Source organism: Bufo gargarizans, chromosome 8 (genome assembly GCF_014858855.1).
Source record: "Bufo gargarizans isolate SCDJY-AF-19 chromosome 8, ASM1485885v1, whole genome shotgun sequence".
Lineage (NCBI taxonomy): Eukaryota > Metazoa > Chordata > Amphibia > Anura > Bufonidae > Bufo > Bufo gargarizans.
In genome coordinates, this window is record NC_058087.1 from 72,359,018 (window position 1) to 72,378,117 (window position 19,100).

Sequence of the window (19,100 nt, forward strand, 5' to 3'; positions counted from 1 at the left end):
GGTACCCTTCTTATCATCTTTTCAGCTGCACATCTTTCAATTCCCAGGCTCCTTCTTCACCTAAGGTGGGTGCACTGCTTCTTACACTACCTGATTCACACTGTGCATCAGTAGATGCTAGCCAATCCAAGGGCAGCAGCATTTTTTTGGACTACAAAATGCACAGTATGCAATAGGTGGTCTGACAAGCAGTGCGGCAACCTTGGAAGACAGAAGAGTAGCTTGGGAAATGGTAGATATGCAGCTGAAAAGATGAAAATGAAGGGAACCAGGTAAGTGGTCCGTTTGTTTCTCACTTGCTTTAAGTTCGTGGTACTGAATCTTAAGTCAGTGCTCAGTTTATTGTTTGTGACCGAGGAGATCTTATGATGGCTTATGGCCATGCAGCCTATAATTAGATCAGTATCTGTGTATCTTCTGTGGCTGTGGGCGCACAGTGAAGCATGAAAGTGATGCTGAGAGGGACAGCAACATATCTTTCTACAAGTATTCTTAGATAGAAGTTCACTTCTAGGACAAAGACTGGAAAAAATGATGCATCATGAAAAATTACTTTAACTTACATATAATATATGTCCTGTATAAAAATGGTCCAGTCTGTGACCAAACTGTCTAATAACATCTCTTTAGATACTGCGGAGCAGATCTTCTGTTTTCATATCTTTTGTCTTTGATTATATTTATTTTCTTTCTCTTTCTCTCTCTCTCTCTCTATAAAAAAAAAAAAGGGGCAGCACAGCCTAAAGCTAAATATGGGTGCACGGCCCACAGGGAAAAGTCAATCCCACAATTACAAGTGGAAAAAAGGGCAGCACTTCAAGAAATAAAAATGAAGATAACACTTTATTCACCCCAGTGGCAATGGCGATGTTTTGGCTCTGCGCTAGAGCCTTATACACTTACCTAAAGAATTATTAGGAACACCATACTAATACGGTGTTAGACCCCCTTTTGCATTCAGAACTGCCTTAATTCTACGTGGCATTGATTCAACAAGGTGCTCATAGCATTCTTTAGAAATGTTGGCCCATATTGATAGGATAGCATCTTGCAGTTGATGGAGATTTGAGGGATGCACATCCAGGGCACGAAGCTCCCGTTCCACCACATCCCAAAGATGCTCTATTGGGCTGAGATCTGGTGACTGTGGGGGCCATTTTAGTACAGTGAACTCATTGTCATGTTCAAGAAACCAATTTGAAATGATTCAAGCTTTTTGACATGGTGCATTATCCTGCTGGAAGTAGCCATCAGAAGATGGATACATGTTCTCATTCTATTTTGCTGCATACCTCGGTTGTAGCGAGTGGTTATTTCAGTCAACGTTGCTCTTCTATCAGCTTGAATCAGTCGGCCCATTCTCCTCTGACCTCTAGCATCAACAAGGCATTTTCGCCCACAGGACTGCCGCATACTGGATGTTTTTCCCTTTTCACACCATTCTTTGTAAACCCCTTTAGAAATGGTTGTGCGTGAAAATCCCAGTAACTGAGCAGATTGTGAAATACTCAGACCGGCCCGTCTGGCACTAACAACCATGCCACGCTCAAAATTCCTTAAATCACCTTTCTTTCCCATTCTGACATTCAGTTTGGAGTTCAGGAGATTGTCTTGACCAGGACCACAACCCTACATGCATTGAAGCAACTGCCATGTGATTGGTTGACTAGATAATCGCATTAATGAGAAATAGAACAGGTGTTCCTAATAATATATATAGGTCATATTTGTCATAATGTCTTAAAGAGGACATGCCACCATGACAAAAAATATAAACAGTTTATATGGGCTAAATGGCTCTATAGCTCTATTTTCTTGAGCATGACTGTTTTCTTTATCTGAGTGTGTCCTCCTGTTCTTGAGATATGTCCTCCTGAACTTATGGTGCCCAATATGGAAATTTAAAGTGATTAGCCACAGAGGTGTCAACCACTTCACTTCTCTGCAAGAGAAGTGAAGTGGTTGGCTAATCAGGCAGAATAGGCAGAGGTTTCTTTCCCACTCAGTAATTGTGGACAGCGTCAGAACAGCCTGCTGCAGTATCATCTTGTTAAATATATAGCAAATCTCCTGAGACCACTTTGATTACTATCTTCAGCCAGGACAGTGAGAAATAGCCACTGCCACCACACTGAGGAGAATAAAGCCCAGTCAGAAGTTAGTATACAGAGTGCTCTCAAAATATTTGCTATATCTTGCGAGGGCACGCTGCAGCAGGCCACTCTTATGCTGTCCATGATGCTTGGATAACATCTGAGTGGGAAAGAAGCTTTTCCTAGCAGAAAAGCTAACTGGTTGCCCCATCAGTGATTAACCACTTAAAAATTAGCATTTTGAGTGTCATAAGTTCGGAAGAACCGGAGGCGCAGGCAGATGCGTAAAATGCCATTCTAAGAGACGCAACACTATTTAGCTCATATATACTGTTCATCGTTGAACTGCAGGCTTTGGATCGAAGTAAACTGCTTCTTGTCTACCAAACACTGATGGTTAATCAATACCTTATAAAGAAGGGCAATCTAAATTCTTCGAACCATTATAGCAAGTATACACAAAGACGCGTACTCCATAGATGAGGAATGTCACCGGGTACACAACACAAACAATATTAAGGAAGTAATTCTTCCTGGCCACAAAGCATTAGTGAGTAATATAGCATTTTGGGTGTGATATACTGTCACATTGGAGCTGTTCAATTTTCAAACTAATTGGTTGTAATAGGCAATATAAAATAATGAACCTCTATATCATTTCTGCAAGCAATTCCCAGGTGGATACCTAGAAAATCGAACTCAGAAGTGATGTAAGAAAATGTAGCAGGGTCATCATAAATTTGGTGTAGCGCCAACCTTTTTAATGCAAATATACCAGAAAACCAGCATAGATTTTTTTAACGCTATGTCTTAGTATCTTACACCCTCCCTCGAAGAACCACATGGCTATTTGATTTCCCAGGAAATATAAAAATTCCTATGTACCTTCTACCATTAGTAGAGACTTCACACATTAGCATGGTTTTGCTGTGTGAAGTTGAACTAGCTTAGAGCTCAGGGTAGCTTGTCCATTTATCATCAGGCCAACAATTTGAGGAGACAAAAAAAAACTTAGGGTCCATGCACATGGGACATAAATTCAGTGTAAAAAAAATCCAGCTGCAAAATCTATGATGAATTCATGGCAAACTCCACACAAGTCTCATGGAGATGTATCGTGGATTTGAGTGCATTGAAAGTTGCAGAATCCACTGTGAAAATCTGCAGTATAAATTGACATGCTGAGAATATACAGTAAAATCTGCACTGCAGATCATTTTACGCCCAGCTTCTTTCCACAACATGTGAATGAGATTTGGTAAAATCTTATCTATCTACTTTGCTGCTACTGTAAGGCCTCTTTCACACGGGCATCCCGGATTTGCGCCGGATGCGTCGCGTGTGCATTGCGGGAAACCCGCGCCAGCGCGCACGCAATTTCAGTCAGTTTTCACTGCGTTTGCGTTGCATTGTTCAGTTTCTATTGCGCGGGTGCAATGCGTTTTGCACTCGCGTGATAAAAAACTGAATGTGGTACCCAGACCCGAACCCGGACTTCTTCACTGAAGTTCGGGCTTGGCTTAGGTGTTCTGTAGATTGCATTATTTTCCCTTATAACATGGTTATAAGGGAAAATAATAGCATTCTTAATACAGAATGCTTACTAAAATGTTGCTTGAGGGGTTAAAAAATGAAAAAAAAATAATAACTCACCTCATCCTGTTGTTCGTGCTGCCAGCATAGTCTTCTTTCTTCTTCTTTCAGTACCTGCAAAAGGACCTTTGATGACATAATCGCGCTCACCACGTGGTGAGCGCGATTATGTCATCAAAGGTCCTTTTGCAGGTCCTGAAAGAAGAAGAAAGAAGACGATGCCGGCTGCGCGAACAAGTGGATGGGGTTAGTAAATGTTTTTGGTTTTTTTTAACCCCTCAAGCAACATTTTAGTAAGCATTCTGTATTAAGAATGCTATTATTTCCCTTTATAACCATATTATAAGGGAAAATAATAAAATGAATAGAACACCTAACCCAAACCTGAACTTCAGTGAAGAAGTCTGGGTTCGGGTATAGGTACCACATTTAGTTTTTTCTCACGCACGTGCAAAACTGAACATCGGTACACAATCGCAGTCAAAACTGACTGCAATTGCGTGCCTACTCGCGTGGTTTTCCCGCAATGCACCCACGACGCATCCGGAGCAAATAAGGGATGTCCGTGTGAAAGAGGCCTTATACCTAGGTAATAATGTGAACATTATATAGATTATTATTGTATAATAAGTCATCTCTAATAAATCAGTTTTGCACCTATTCTACAGACAGGAGACGAATCATCAGAAGAGGAAGAGGGAGAGGTTGACAGTGAAGTTGAATTCCCAAGAAGACATCGTCCTCCCCGGGGAATGACCAGCTGCCAGTCTTATTCCACCTTCAGCTCAGAAAACTTCTCAGTGTCTGATGGAGAAGAGGGAAACACTAGTGATCATTCTAACAGCCCAGATGACCTAGCAAGCAGCCGTAAGGACCCATTAGGTGACAAGCTGGAAGACATATTATCTCAAACACCAGAGATTCCAATTGAAATCTCCACACAATCAGATGGGTTGTCTGACAAAGAGTGTGCAGTGAGAAGGGTCAAGACTCAGATGTCCTTGGGCAAGCTCTGTGCAGAGGACCACAACTATGAGGTAAGGAGAAGATGGATGGAACTTATATCTCCTAAAATATACCTAACATAGAAATACAAATACTATGAGGATTAGGACTCCTCCTTAGGTTAGGAACATGTCTCAAATCCGTGGCATTGTAGGCATGTTGGACAGCAATGAACAAATTACTAAAAGTTGTTATTCTGTCATGCAAGAAATGGGGGAAAGTGAACAGGATGAGAATAAACCAGCACCAGGAGAGCAGTCCTACTGTATTTATACCTAGGGTGACCGCTCTGAATATTAATAGTCTTTTCTGTATAAATCATTGTATGTGTCCTCATGGTGACAGCATCATCTTATCTCTTTGAAAACATGTTCAATTTGGACAGGAAGCACAGGTAAATCTGTTTCTAGCTTTCGGTGTCTGAGCTACACAAAATCTAAAAAATAAAACAAGACTGAGGGGATTTTGTGGTGGCAATCTTTAATTCGCAATGTAATCTAATGTTTGCAGAACCCAGGAAACTTTGCAGAATCGGACTGTGACTCCTCAGAAGCAGAATGTTCTGATGCAACTGTACGAACCAACAACCCAGGCAACACTTCCACCTGGTGAAACCAGCCTGCCAACAACAGTATTTCATCGCCCCTACATATGCCAATTGTGAACTTTTCTAGAGAGATTTACCAGAAAGGCATCATCTCATTCCCTTAAATGTTTTTTTGGAATAACATTTCAAATTCATCACTAAGTGAGGGGCAGCAAATTATTGCAAAGCAATATGTTGTTGGTTCTCCAGTCCAATTATAGGAATAGAGTTATCTGAAGTCTGCAATAATGAGGGCCCAAAGACTTGTGGGAGACCCCTCCTCGAAATGAACAAGCTTCTCAATGGAAGCATGTCGCTATGTATGGCAGGGATAAATATTTTAACAAACTAAGGTACTGTAAAATTCCATATTTATTTTTATTTTGTGTGTGTTTGGACCCTTTTTATTGTATGATAGGTCTAGGAGAAAAGTACAGTATATTAGCCCTAACGAATGGATCACTGGTAAGGGAACTCATTTCAGATGGACATTTATATGCCTAGTGGATCTGCTGCTGTTTTTTTTTTTAGGGGACCAAATATTAGTTTTTCTTCCTTCAATGAATTAGTCTTGAAAATACACCCTTCATATAGAAAGACTGAAGGGTTACATGCTTAAGAACAAAGCCTAGAACACAGTATCTTGAAGGATAATGCTGTGATAAAGATGATTTGCTCATGCTTGTTAGTATTGCTGCATGATCCTCCACATAGAATAAGATGGTGGATACAATTATGAGGGCAAAAGCAGCAAAAGGCTGAAACCTTTTCTGAGAAAACAAAGCAACAAGGGTGGTTTCCGAACAAAACTGCTGGCTAAAAACATTGTTTTCTATAAATTCCCTAACCTTTCAGTCGCTGTTGATAACTTTCCACCCTTTCAAATGAAACTTGGATTAGCAGAAATCCTGAAGCTGTAGTGGATAAATGTTTTGGGGCAAGTTTTTACAAACTCTGTTCGAAGACACCAGCACTTGGAAACATCTCCCATGATGTCTATATTCATATTCTGTTCCTCCTCGATACAGATCAAATTCAGGGAGTAGAGAGGTCACTCATCTCCCTGCTCAGGAGCATTCCCATCCATACCACCCATTGTCCCATAGTGGTGATCTTTCTTCTCTCTCAGAACCAATTTACCTACTGTATGCTCCCTTCAAGAATATGTGTGATTTATAATGCACCTTTCACGGCCACCTAAAAGCACATGATGGGATATTACGGACCGATGAGAAAAAGGACAATATATTAATACCCTAAGGAAGGACAGCCCCGTTTCACCCCTCTGATGTGGATTCTTTGGCTTTGAGAAGATGTATTCCAGTGTGGTATTCTTTGGTGCACTTCCAGCTCCACTGCATGGTACTAAAGAAGATATCACATATGGTAGAGAATATTTCCAATCAAATTTTTGCATTTTTGTTCAACCAGCAAAACTAACAGAGGCAACAAAACGTATGCAACCCCAAAAATATCCATTACTCGGCTTGAAAATACACTTATTTTTTATTTCCAACTACCCGGACTAAAAGACTGCACTTACATTTCATTACAGGGAAGGGAACAGAGTTTCTTCTTGGCTAATGTTAAGATGTTTATAGCCTTTGAAAGATCCATGCATTTGTGCTGTGAGATTTGATTTCAGAGGCCCGAATGGGTTGAACATGTCACACGTTTTACTCGTCGGAAATGTCTACTGTGTGTGGTGACATTACTCCAAAGTTAATAAGCCAATCAGAATTCATAGGGTATGGATCATTGGACCATTCTTCCATTTACTGTGTTGTTGTCTCTTTATTGTTTTATTTTATTTTACTTTTTATGTTTGTGTTTTTGTGTGAATTAAGCCATAATTTTATTTCTATGGCAAGTAATTTATTTCCCTGAAAACCTCAGGACCCAGATTCACGTAACTGGGATTAAAAAGTGAAGCAATCGCCTAAACATAGTGTACCCAGCCATTAATATAAATGCAGTCTGTCGGTGAACAAAGCACTGGTACATCACTACTAGCGCGTGACAGTGTGCCGATATGGATTGCTAGACTGACTACAATTAGCCGTTCAATGGCTCCTGCACTGTGTATAGGTGCTTGGTTCTCTTTAGGCTTGGAGCACAACTCTACACTTGGTTCTAACAGTATAAGTCATAGTTCATATACCTGAATCTAGAAGTTGTATTATATTGATTTTGTATACACATATGTGCAAATTTAACCCCTTTGCTGCTGGATGACTATATAGAATCAACATATAGGACCAGCAAAAAAACGTCCAGCTCCTTTTCCTTAAAAAACCAATGCTGTATTCTTTCACAGATTCAATTAAAATCCATGTGTACAAACGGAGAAACTGTAGCACAATGTGACGCGTTTCGAGCCACTTGCGTATAGGCCCTTCATCCAGACAGTTTCTCTGTTTGCACACATGGATTTTAATTGAATATGTGAAAGAATAAAGCATTGGTTTTCAAGGAAAAGGAGCTGGACGTTTTTTTGCTATTCCTGGATTGCTCACCTGGCTGCGTCTAGACCAGTACAGTCCGTGACTCCTTTAAAAAACTGGAGGTGAGTGCTGCAGTAAATGAAATGTTTTTTTTTTTTTTTTTTTTTTTAGAATCAACATATAGTACAACAAAAAAAAAAACAACAAAAAAAAAACAACAAAAAAAAAACCTTGGGGGAGATATATTAATGTTTGTCTGCCTAGAATCCTACATTAATTGCACTAGAATTTGTAGCACACGCCTGTCCCGCCACTAAATATATTAAGTGCATGCACCAGAATTTGTACCCATTTGTGACATGCTAGACACGACTGTCTGCCAACTTTTCGGCTAAACCTACTTTGCGCCTTGCTTTGCAGTCTTACACTAGAACAGCTGCAAGGTGGTCTAAAAAGTGGTGCAAAATCCTGATGGTATAAAGCCCTGTGACACATTGGGTCGCAAATAGGTATTTTCGAGTGCATTGTATTGCATCTTTAGACAGTCTTACACAAAAATAAATAAAATACTTTTTGCACTTTTTACAGCAAAATCACATCTATAGATACATTTAACAATCCAAATACACACTGGTCATAAATTTGACACTAAATAAAAATGGCGCAGGCACAATATTCTGGCACAAAATAATAACCAGAATGTGGTATATTTTAGTTAAAAAATTTGATTGCCACTCAGGCTCACTTTACCAACCCAGTAAGGCTACTTTCACACTAGCGTTCGGGCGGATCCGTTCTGAACGGATCCGCTCATAATAATGCAGACGGAGGCTCCGTTCAGAACGGATCCGTCTGCATTATTTTTAGCATAGAACAGCTAAGTGTGAAAATAGCCTAGTACGGATCCGTCCAGACTTTCAATGTAAAGTCAATGGGGGACGGATCCGCTTGAAGATTGAGCCACATTGTGGCATCTTCAAACGGATCCGTCCCCATTGACTTACATTGAAAGTCTGGACGGATCCGCACGCCTCCGCACGGCCAGGCGGACACCCGAACGCTGCAAGCAGCGTTCAGCTGTCCGCCTGTCCGTGCGGAGGCGAGCGGAGCGGAGGCTGAACGCCGCCAGACTGATGCAGTCTAAGAGGATCCGCCTCCATTCAGACTGCATCAGGGCTGGACGGCTGCGTTCGGGTCCGCTCGTGAGCTCCTTCAAACGGAGCTCACGAGCGGACCAGCGAACGCTAGTGTGAAAGCAGCCTTAAAGATACTTGAATCATCAATGAGCCACAGTGAGTACTGGTAAGTGGCACATCTAATTTCATTATGTCAACTAACAAGGAAGTATAACTAAATAACCAACTGGATGTCGGCCCCTTACGCTTCATGAACATGGCAGTGAGTCTCCTTTAAGATGATATTGGTGCTATGTTATCTTTTATAATTTCCCCTAAGTAATGACTGTGGTTGCTCGGTAATACATTGTAGTATAGTATATTTTTGCATTTCTATCCATTAACATGGGTATACTGGATCTGGGTGTTTGGTGCAGAAATCGGCATCAGACTACTGGTGTCTGTGATTTAACAACAGATCATAGTATATACTCTGAGCAGGTCCAATGCTGCCCATATATACCTTACCCCCACAGTACCACATATAAACCCTATAAAATTAGTGAAACACAAGATAAGTGTTGCTTATTACAACTTTTTTTTAAATAATTTTTCTAGTGGGTTTCAGCTAGGATACTGGCTCTCCTTAAAGAGTCCTGTATGGAGACTTACTAGAAGAGCTCTATGGTATGGAAACTTATTGGCAATGCTCCATGGGAAAGCAATATGCAAAGAGGTGTCTCCCGAGGAAAAAGAACCATCTCGCACTCAGCCAGAATCCTACTCTTCCCATGGATAGTTGGCTTGACTATATTCCTTGTCAAATGGCAAGGCTTGTTGAAAAGTCGGACTTTGACTCATAGGGAGCCAATTCCACAAGGTGGCGCTAGAGAAATGGTTCTCCTTCCTTTGGAGATACCTCTTTGGGTCTAGAGTGGTTTGGAACATACAATCAGTGATCTAGCAGCTCCTCTACTGTTTGTCCACACTAGATGTATTTTATGGTATGTCAACTATATCCGTGTTGATTTTATAATTTTTTTCCTGCAGCAATGGGGTTAAATGTATAATTAACTTTGTGGCTGCCAGAGACTCCATCCACGTAATATTGTGTGGACCAGTCTCTCCGGCAGACAACTGCGAGTGTTAATTTTTGTGTAGCACCTTAGGACGAATGAAGGGAAATGTTTTATTGTTATGGGAAACAGTATTGTATGAAGTTTAAATTATTTAATGTTCTCATGTAGCAGGACTACATTCAGATTTTAAGTTATGCAACATTTAATTAATATTATTTCTGTAATGATTTCTTTTCTGTAGATCGGAACGTCTGTGTGTGTCTGTGTATCATTGGCAGCACAATAATTCATTTGTGTAGAATGGGTTTTGAGATCAATCTAGATGTTTACTGATTTGATTCCAGAGCGATCAGAAGAGACACTTCTAATTCCAAGAATAGACCCTAAAATCATGAACCGCCTGTTTGTCTCAATTGCCATAAAGGTTTGGAGGTACAGCAGAGGATCTTCATATGCAGCTACTTTAATCCGATGTTTGCATGCACTCCCTTTTTCCCCTCCAAGGAGTTAATAGCTTTTAATACTCAGGAACAACCTCTTTCCATGTACTGTATTAAAGAGGTTGTTTGGGACATATTTGTGGCCTATCCTTTGGATAGGTCATCAATAATCAGATCGGCAGGGGTTTGATTCCCAGCCTTACCGCAATGACCTGTCTAAAAAGTTTTGTGCAAGTACTGCGGCAGTTTCACTGTTTACCAGGCACAGCGCCGTACCTTCTGTAGTGGCTGTGCGTGGTACTACACGCAGTCCTGTCCCATTCATTAACAAGATGCTCTGCTATAATCTGTAGTTCTATCCACAGCCACAATTGCAACCTGAAGAAGGGGACCTGTGTATCCCCGAAACACGTTGTTTTACTGCTTATTGACATAATAAAAGAGAGGATTCATATACATCCTTCAGTTGCGTTGGTTCCTTATGCTGAGCAGTTAAGTTTTGAAACTACAAAATGTGGGGCACTGTGCCCGGTAAGCAGTGAAGAGGCTGCGGCACTCACCATTGTGATGATCTGTGAGACTCCCCCACTGATCTGATAGTGATTGCCATATCCTAAGGACATGACATCAAAATTAAAGTCCTAGACAACCCTTTTTAGGGGGAGCAGTCACTTTCCTGGGACACATCTCTGAGAGCTGATGCCAAAAGCGGCTCTTGCCCTGAAGGACTGGGCATGACCCTGTATTACATGATTTATGAGGCATTTACCCTGCTCCTGGTGTATTCACCTGTCCATTACAACGCTGGCACTATATTCTAAGGAGGCCCCAATGAAATGAAGCAGAAGGTAATGGACCTGCACCTAGTGAAAACACGCAGACTAAAGCTCTACAGGTCCTATTCACAGGAATCCCTCTGCTTAGGCTAAATTCACACTGTGTACAATGTTTACATTCTGTGCGACTACCTGTCCAATGTATAGACAAACTTATGCAACCGTACACTCATTTTTTTAACTGTATTCAGTTGCATTAAACATTTGGTGCTTTTCAATACAGTTGGGACACTAGCCTCACGTATTCTGGATAAACGTATAAGAAAGGGTAGTCTAATAAAATCTATGGGCTTGTTGGTGGATATGTTGGAAGATTTATTTGGCATACATGCAGATCAGATGGTACAGTGTAAATTTAGCCTAACAGCAGTAACATTTCGTTATTTAGCGGTGCAATATGAACTGTAGCCTGCAGGTGGCAGCACATGCTTGCTTTAATGAATGCACTTGCTACAATGTCAGCTGCAATATTGGAAAGCTCTTACATATTGAGACCAGTCAGCTGCATACGATTTCCAGTGCTGTGTATCCCTTCCTATAGACCTCCATAAAATAACATTCCTACACTTTCTTGCTAATTACTCATAGATTTGTGTAGCAACTCTGTTCTTGTATCACCCAAAGCTTCTCTCTCTGTAGTTCTCTTAATATCTTCGCTGTGTGTACATGGGGAAGTGGGACGCTGCATGGAATACGAAGTGTGGATGATGTAGATAGAGGAGCGCCCCTTTACCACAGCCTTTTTGAAATATCACATTATAACTGCTGCCCTGAAAGATCCTTGTATATGTTCTCCATTAGAGTCCATGCTTTACATTAACTCTTGTCTTGCTGGAGTTATTCCTAGCGATGACCCCTTTCTCTGTGTGAAGCCCTTATGGTCATTATTTGTGACATAACCTTCCTGATCACCGTGTCCTTCTGTCCTGTTTGTACATTTGTCTTTGAACCAGCCTGACCTTCCATTCTTGTTGTTTGTATGGGGATGGGAAATCGGAGTGAATATCAAAGCAAACAAATGCATGGAATAAAAAGCCAGTGTACCTTACCGAGCTGTGCAACTCTTCATTGTCAAGCTTTTCTCTACGTATGAGCAAGAAACGCAGCTTGGATGTTATGTAAGATATGACCTGGTCCGTGTCTGTCTGCAGTGATGATAAGGGGGCCGTAACAGGCAAGCTCCATTCAATTGATTGGGGTTGTGTTGTCTGCAAGCCTCGTTCAGGAGAATAAACATTTCTGCAATGTGTGAAGGCATTGCCCCCACCGATGTGAAAAACAGGATTGAGGAGACCTCAGTCTTAGGGCTCATGCACACAGCCACAGTTTGTCCGCATCCGATCCGCATGTCTGTTCTGCGACCCTGCAAATAAAAGATAGAACGTGTCCTATTCTTGTTCATTTTGCGGAAAAGGATAAGACATTTCTACAGAAGTAAGGCCTCATTCACACTTCAGTGTTTGGTCAGTGATTTCCATCAGTGATTTGTGAGCCAAAACCAGGTGCAACTCTAAACACAGAACAGGAGCAGATCTTTCCCTTTTATCTCATGTCTGTGGAGGCTCCACTTCTGGTTTTGGCTCACAAATCACTGATGGAAATCACTGACCAAACACTGAAGTGTGAACGAGGCCTAAAAAAAATTATGTTGGCTTACACACTCGGCCTGGGATCAGTGTTTTGCGGATCCGCAAAACACTTACAGCTGTGTGCATGAATAGAAGAAAAAACATGACGCAGCTACTTCACTTGTTCTTGCAGTAATACAGCCAAATATATTTACAGTGCTCTAATGCAAAAAATACCACAAAAAGGTTGCCAAGTGGGAAAAAGGACATACAGCCTAATAAAGCTACGTGCACACAACAGTGAAAAACGGACATGTGATGGACGTTTTTTTTTTTAATGGCCGTTAGACTACCATTGTTCTTAAAACAGATGTGTATCGGGTTATTTACATGGCGTTTTTTTTGACAGCCCGTAAATAACTAACGTCAAAATATAGAATATGTTCTCGCTCGTCCGTTTTTACTAACCAACTGCCCCCATACCATTGAATGGGTCCTTTTTTAGCGTCAATTTCTCAGAAAGGCATCAGTGAAAAATTGGCAGTTTAAAAACCTGACAATCAGTTTTTTCACTGTCTTTGCATGTCGCCTTATAAATCATTATAAGACTGTGCAATCCTTTCAAAGGAGCAGAGGTCAGAATGGGAACTCACACTGACAGGCCTCTTTCCCACGTGCGTGCGCGCCCCCCGTGGTCGTGCACAATGCACGAGCACAGTCCGTGGGGCAGCCGCAGCAGATCGCCGAACCATTCCCTTGAATGGGTCCGCGATCTGGCCGTTCTGCAAAAAGACAGGACATGTTCTATCTTTTTGCAGAACGGAAGTACGGGAGGAAACCCCACGGAAGCACTCCGTAGTGCTTCCGTAGGGTTCCGTTCTGCACCATTCCGCATCTCCGGATTTGCGGACCCATTGAAGTGAATGGGTCCACATCCGTGATGCGGAATGCCCACGGAGCGGCGCCCGTGTATTGCGGATACGCAAATGCGGTCCACAATACGGCAACGGGGCGCACACGCTGCGACTTTCTCGTCTTGAACTCGCTCATCTGTGTCTGGCCTTAGGCTTCATTTGCAACAGGTACAACATGTTTTGACCCTGGGCTACTGCTTTTACAGAGAAAGACCCCAGCCCAGAATCAAAATGTGTGCCATTTGTTGCAAATGAATGCTCATGCTGAAGTAATCCATTGTTCTGGGAGGGATATAGCTTATATACCAGTTATAGTAAGGATAACTGGTGCAGACAACATGGCTATAGGTTTGACACTTCACCACACTGGCCAGTGTGACCAACAAGAGCATTCCAGAGCTGGTCAGGCGAGGGCAGGTAAAGGTTTATGTACGGTATATGTGATTCTGACAAATCATATTTAGATGGTGCCAATCATTCTCCTCTTTCACGAGTTGTGGCTCCAGTTTCTTCATTTAGTTGTGCATACAACTCCCCTGTAGTCCCATGTCTCTACGGTTCCAGACCACAAACAAACCCTGTGTACTCTGATCCTGCAAACCAGGTGCCACTCCTTTCCATCGGCCGACTCTTCTTGCTCAGACTCCATTCACATCTCCATTTAGGAGATCAAGCTGCCTGATCCAGAGCAAATGCACGTCCAGAGGAAACCCTGCCAGAAATTGTCCAGATCAAAGCTGGCCCTCATTGCAGTCAGTGGGGATCTGGCAGCGAAGTAGAGGTTCTGGCAGGCTGCCCTTTGCCGGAACAGCCTGCTGTATCTCCTCACAGAGATGTGAACAAGGAGTAAGATATATTTAAATCAATAAGATACGTTCCAAAAGTTCAAATGGCCTTTCAGGTGGCCATGAGATTTCTGGATTTTGCTGCACTTCCAGCCCTGGCTTATTAATTGAGAATTGGCATTTTACATCCATGGTTGGTGACTTGAGAGTCTGAAGGCACCAGAGCAAGTTTAGACTTTGGAGCAACTATAAAAAACAGAAGCGTACATTTGAAGTTTTAATGATACTTCACTACTGGTACTCAGACATTAAAGAATTTGTATTTTTTTTCAATTTTACATAAACTTCTAACTCACCACCAGTATTCTAGCACTGTAATTTGTTACACCCTAACTTAGTTGCATCCAAACATTTTGAACCTTCTCATTGTGGGAACCTGGTCATGTGGTCTCATGTCTGATTCCTTGCTCTAATGTTTAAACAGGAACTCGGTCCCTCCCATGCGGCTGACTTCCTGTAAAAGCAGGCAAAGAAACCTATCTTGGCCCAAGTCAAATTAATATATCACTTTTATTCGATATACATTAAAACCTGAATAGGTGCATAGAACGCAATGGTACCGACCATTGAAACAGAAAAGTAAATAGGATATTAAAAACACAGCCACCAAACCACTGTTGTTGACATTGGCTTAATAACATAGGAGAAAAAGAGAGAAGGGAAGGAAGGGAGGGGGGGGGGGAAATGTGCACAATCCCTGCCCCAGAATGTGAGAAGGAAAATTGATTACCCTACCACGTCTGCACTTTATGGCTACAGTAACATCTAGTTGCCTTGCTTTCACATCTGCTGCATGTGTATTGGTGTGCGATTTGTACTATCGATACACCCAGGCAAATATAGATACTACCTATCTCCTGCCTATTAGTCCAGACGTGGATAACACTATTGATTCTCCTATAAATACCAGCTACTGTCAGTGGTGAGACTGTAATCCATCCGGACTACTCATGAAAACTACACAGTAGGGAGGTGACCGCACATTAAAACCTAACTCTGCCCCCCGACATGTTTCGCCAGTTACACTGGCTTCCTCAGGGGTAATGGGCAGCAATGGATGACATCAAACACCGGAGGCTGAAATAGTGAAAGTTCTGATTGACAGGTGTTAGCTACCTATCCATCATAGGGGAGGTAAAGACCACGAGTCAACGGAACAAGGGATTCCCAACCAGTTTCCCAAGCTGGTACTTGCCAAGCCTTAAGCTGCTTACCTTCTGCGATCTGACGAGTGCAGGTACATTCAGCTTAGAATAACCGTTGACAGAGTGGTCTTTACCTCCCCTATGATGGATAGGTAGCTAACACCTGTCAATCAGAACTTTCACTATTTCAGCCTCCGGTGTTTGATGTCATCCATTGCTGCCCATTACCCCTGAGGAAGCCAGTGTAACTGGCGAAACATGTCGGGGGGCAGAGTTAGGTTTTAATGTGCGGTCACCTCCCTACTGTGTAGTTTTCATGAGTAGTCCGGATGGATTACAGTCTCACCACTGACAGTAGCTGGTATTTATAGGAGAATCAATAGTGTTATCCACGTCTGGACTAATAGGCAGGAGATAGGTAGTATCTATATTTGCCTGGGTGTATCGATGGTACAAATCGCACACCAGTACACATGCAGCAGATGTGAAAGCAAGGCAACTAGATGTTACTGTAGCCATAAAGTGCAGACGTGGTAGGGTAATCAATTTTCCTTCTCACATTCTGGGGCAGGGATTGTGCACGTTCCCCCCCCCCCCTTCCTTCCCTTCTCTCTTTTTCTCCTATGTTATTAAGCCAATGTCAACAACAGTGGTTTGGTGGCTGTGTTTTTAATATCCTATTTACTTTTCTGTTTCAATGGTCGGTACCATTGCGTTCTATGCACCTATTCAGGTTTTAATGTATATCGAATAAAAGTGATATATTAATTTGACTTGGGCCAAGATAGGTTTCTTTGCCTGCTTAGGCATCTGTAAATAAAGTGTTTAATTAACCTTGCCCTAGTCTGGTCCTATAGTTATTTAGTGACTTCCTGTAAAGTACAGGACGACACGACCAATCAAATCCCTCCTGGCAGCTCTCAGGCCCCTCCCCCATCTTCCTCTTCTGTTGAAGATATATTGCCCGCCCTCCCCGTCACGCTGATCTCCTTGCAGGTAATAGGACAGGTGAGGAGAGGGCAGACAAGCTCAAGCTGCAGTACACAGGCGGTGTGAGGGGACAGCAGCTGTGTCACTGGGCTGCCCCTACACAGCACTCAGCAGTTCAGTGTGGTGAGGGTCTGGCCCTCTGTCTCTGTAACGCCAGGCATGATGGGAAATGTAGGATTCATTAGGAAAACCATCTCTGAGGTGAAGAGGGAATCAAGATGGCAGACAGCCCACAAATAAAACAGGCATACACAAGAGCCTCCATCTTATTCTTTACTAATGACCTATAGGCAAAGAACAGAAAGCCCAGTGTGCTTCTTTCTAGGGGTTTACCCCAATAAAGCAAGGAAACCTGCACCAATATCCAATAAAATAATTTGCAACTATAGATTTCTGTGATAGCTGCTTTGACAACTATTGCAATCTATATTGTATGAGGGCCTTAAACAATAAAGGCTAGGTCTACACAACGACATTTGTCGGGCAACATTTTGCTGCACTAATGTCGCGTGACAATTTTTATAATGGCAGTCTATGGTGTCGCACTGCAACATCCTGCGACGCAACAGTCGCAGAAAATCCATTCGAGATGGATTTTTCTGCGACTGTTGTGTCGCAGTATGTTGCAGTGTGACACCATAGACTGCCATTATAAAAATTGTCACGCGACATTAATGCAACAAATGTTGTCGTGTAGACGTAGCCTAAACCTCAGGAACCATGTATAAATGTGACTTCTAATGGGCACTCCTGGAATGTTAAATGAAGCTACTAGTTTATCAATTCATCATTTTCACCAAGTTTCACCTATACGCTATAGGCCAAGGGGTCTATAGACATTTTCACCAGGACTGCCGAGTAGCTGGGCTCCTCCTTGTGCAATGCTGGAGTTGTCTCTCCTCACAGGCAAAAAGAGAGGAGCTGCGGCTGCATACGCTTCTCCACGTGGTAAAGGAAATCGGTTTTATGCATATACACCTAATTAAAATCTAAGGGTACTTTCACACTTGCTTTTTTTCTTCTCCGGCATAGAGTTCCATCCTAGGGGGCTCTATACGGAAAATAACTGATCAGTTTAATCCCCATACATTCTAAATGGAGAGGAATCCGTTCAGTATGAATCAGGATGTCTTCAGTTCAGTCTTTATGACCGATCAGGACAAAGATAAAACTGCAGCATGCTACGGTTTTATCTCCGGCAAAAAAAACTGAAGACTTGCCTGAATGCCGGATACAGCATTCCGGTCTGCACATGCAAACCGCGGATCCACAAAAAACGGAAGCCACCCGTGTGCCTTCCGCAATTTTGTGGAACGGGCAGCCCATTGTAGAAATGCCTATTCTTGTCCGCAAAACAGACAAGAATAGAACAGGTTATATTTTTTTTGCAGGGCCACGGAACAGAGCAACGGATGCGGACAGCACACGAAGTGCTGTCCGCATCTTTTGCGGCCCCATTGAAGTGAATGGGTCCGCACCCGAACCGCAAAAACTGCGGCTCGGATGCGGACCTGAACAACGGTCGTGTGCATGAGGCCTCCCTCCTGTGCACAGTACTAGTATAGATCAAATGCAACGTCCAAGTTACATGGTTGATTCTGAAGAAAGGATAAATATTGAATTCTAAATTCAGGGAACTTTATTACTAAGAACTGTTCCATTTCAATTGTATTTTGTAGAGAATAAAACCAAACACTATACATTAGAAGCCAATACTGATTTATTAACAGATAGACAAGCGGGCATTTAAAATAACAACATAGTAAAATATAATTTCTTCTGATAGAACAACATTAAAGAACCAAATAAAATCCAAACCAATTTACAGTGTTCTGCATGTAAACAATACTAGTTATAAGGCACATGTTCATAAAACAAGGAACACCTCACTGGGGAGACAACACATCTCAGCGTAAACTCAACTGCTGTACAGCAGAACTGGAGAGAACCACAAAGACATCAGCGGAAACGTGAGAATTCATAATCTGTGATGTAACCCCGAAATTATAGGAGGCGGTGGCACTCCACAACATTTTAAGTAGGCAATGTATACAAAATCCTTGCATTCCCCATGTAATAACAATTCTGCAGCGTCGTTTCTGATGACTCTACGAGGAGTCATTTCTTTATTATTATTCCTTCTTGAAGTAATAAATGAATTGCTACTAGTTTTCATTAAAGGTCCACCTGGGAGTTACCAGTGGTGGTTCCTGACGCTATCCAACCAGCGATGTCAGTGGCAGACTGTACAGGGACACAGCCCCCAACTACCAGTTTGTCCTTTATTGTAGACTTCAGGCAAGTCATTCTTAAAATCCTTATAGGAATAATACAGGAATGGCACAACAGAGTCATATGAAAAAGATGCTCCAGAATGAAAGTAGTTATTGAAAGAGACAAGTCAGGAGAGGTGACAGGTCCTTTTTAAAAGGGAATCTGTAAGCTCC

General features: G+C 42.1%; 1 protein-coding gene and 1 pseudogene across 1 annotated transcript in view; one reads left to right on the forward strand and one right to left on the reverse strand.

Moving 5' to 3' along the window:
• The window catches only part of MAP3K13 (mitogen-activated protein kinase kinase kinase 13), a 134,000-nt gene extending 126,437 nt beyond the window's left edge, over nt 1–7,563 (forward strand). Inside the window, exons 12-13 of the mRNA XM_044303971.1 lie at nt 4,355–4,723; nt 5,202–7,563. Of these exons, the coding sequence (XP_044159906.1) occupies nt 4,355–4,723; nt 5,202–5,303 (471 nt within the window). The 3' untranslated portion in view covers nt 5,304–7,563. The remainder of the gene's footprint in view (nt 1–4,354; nt 4,724–5,201) is intronic.
• An 8,101-nt stretch (nt 7,564–15,664) lies between these two features.
• Nucleotides 15,665–15,783, reverse strand: LOC122945893 (annotated as a pseudogene).
• Nucleotides 15,784–19,100: the final 3,317 nt, after the last annotated feature.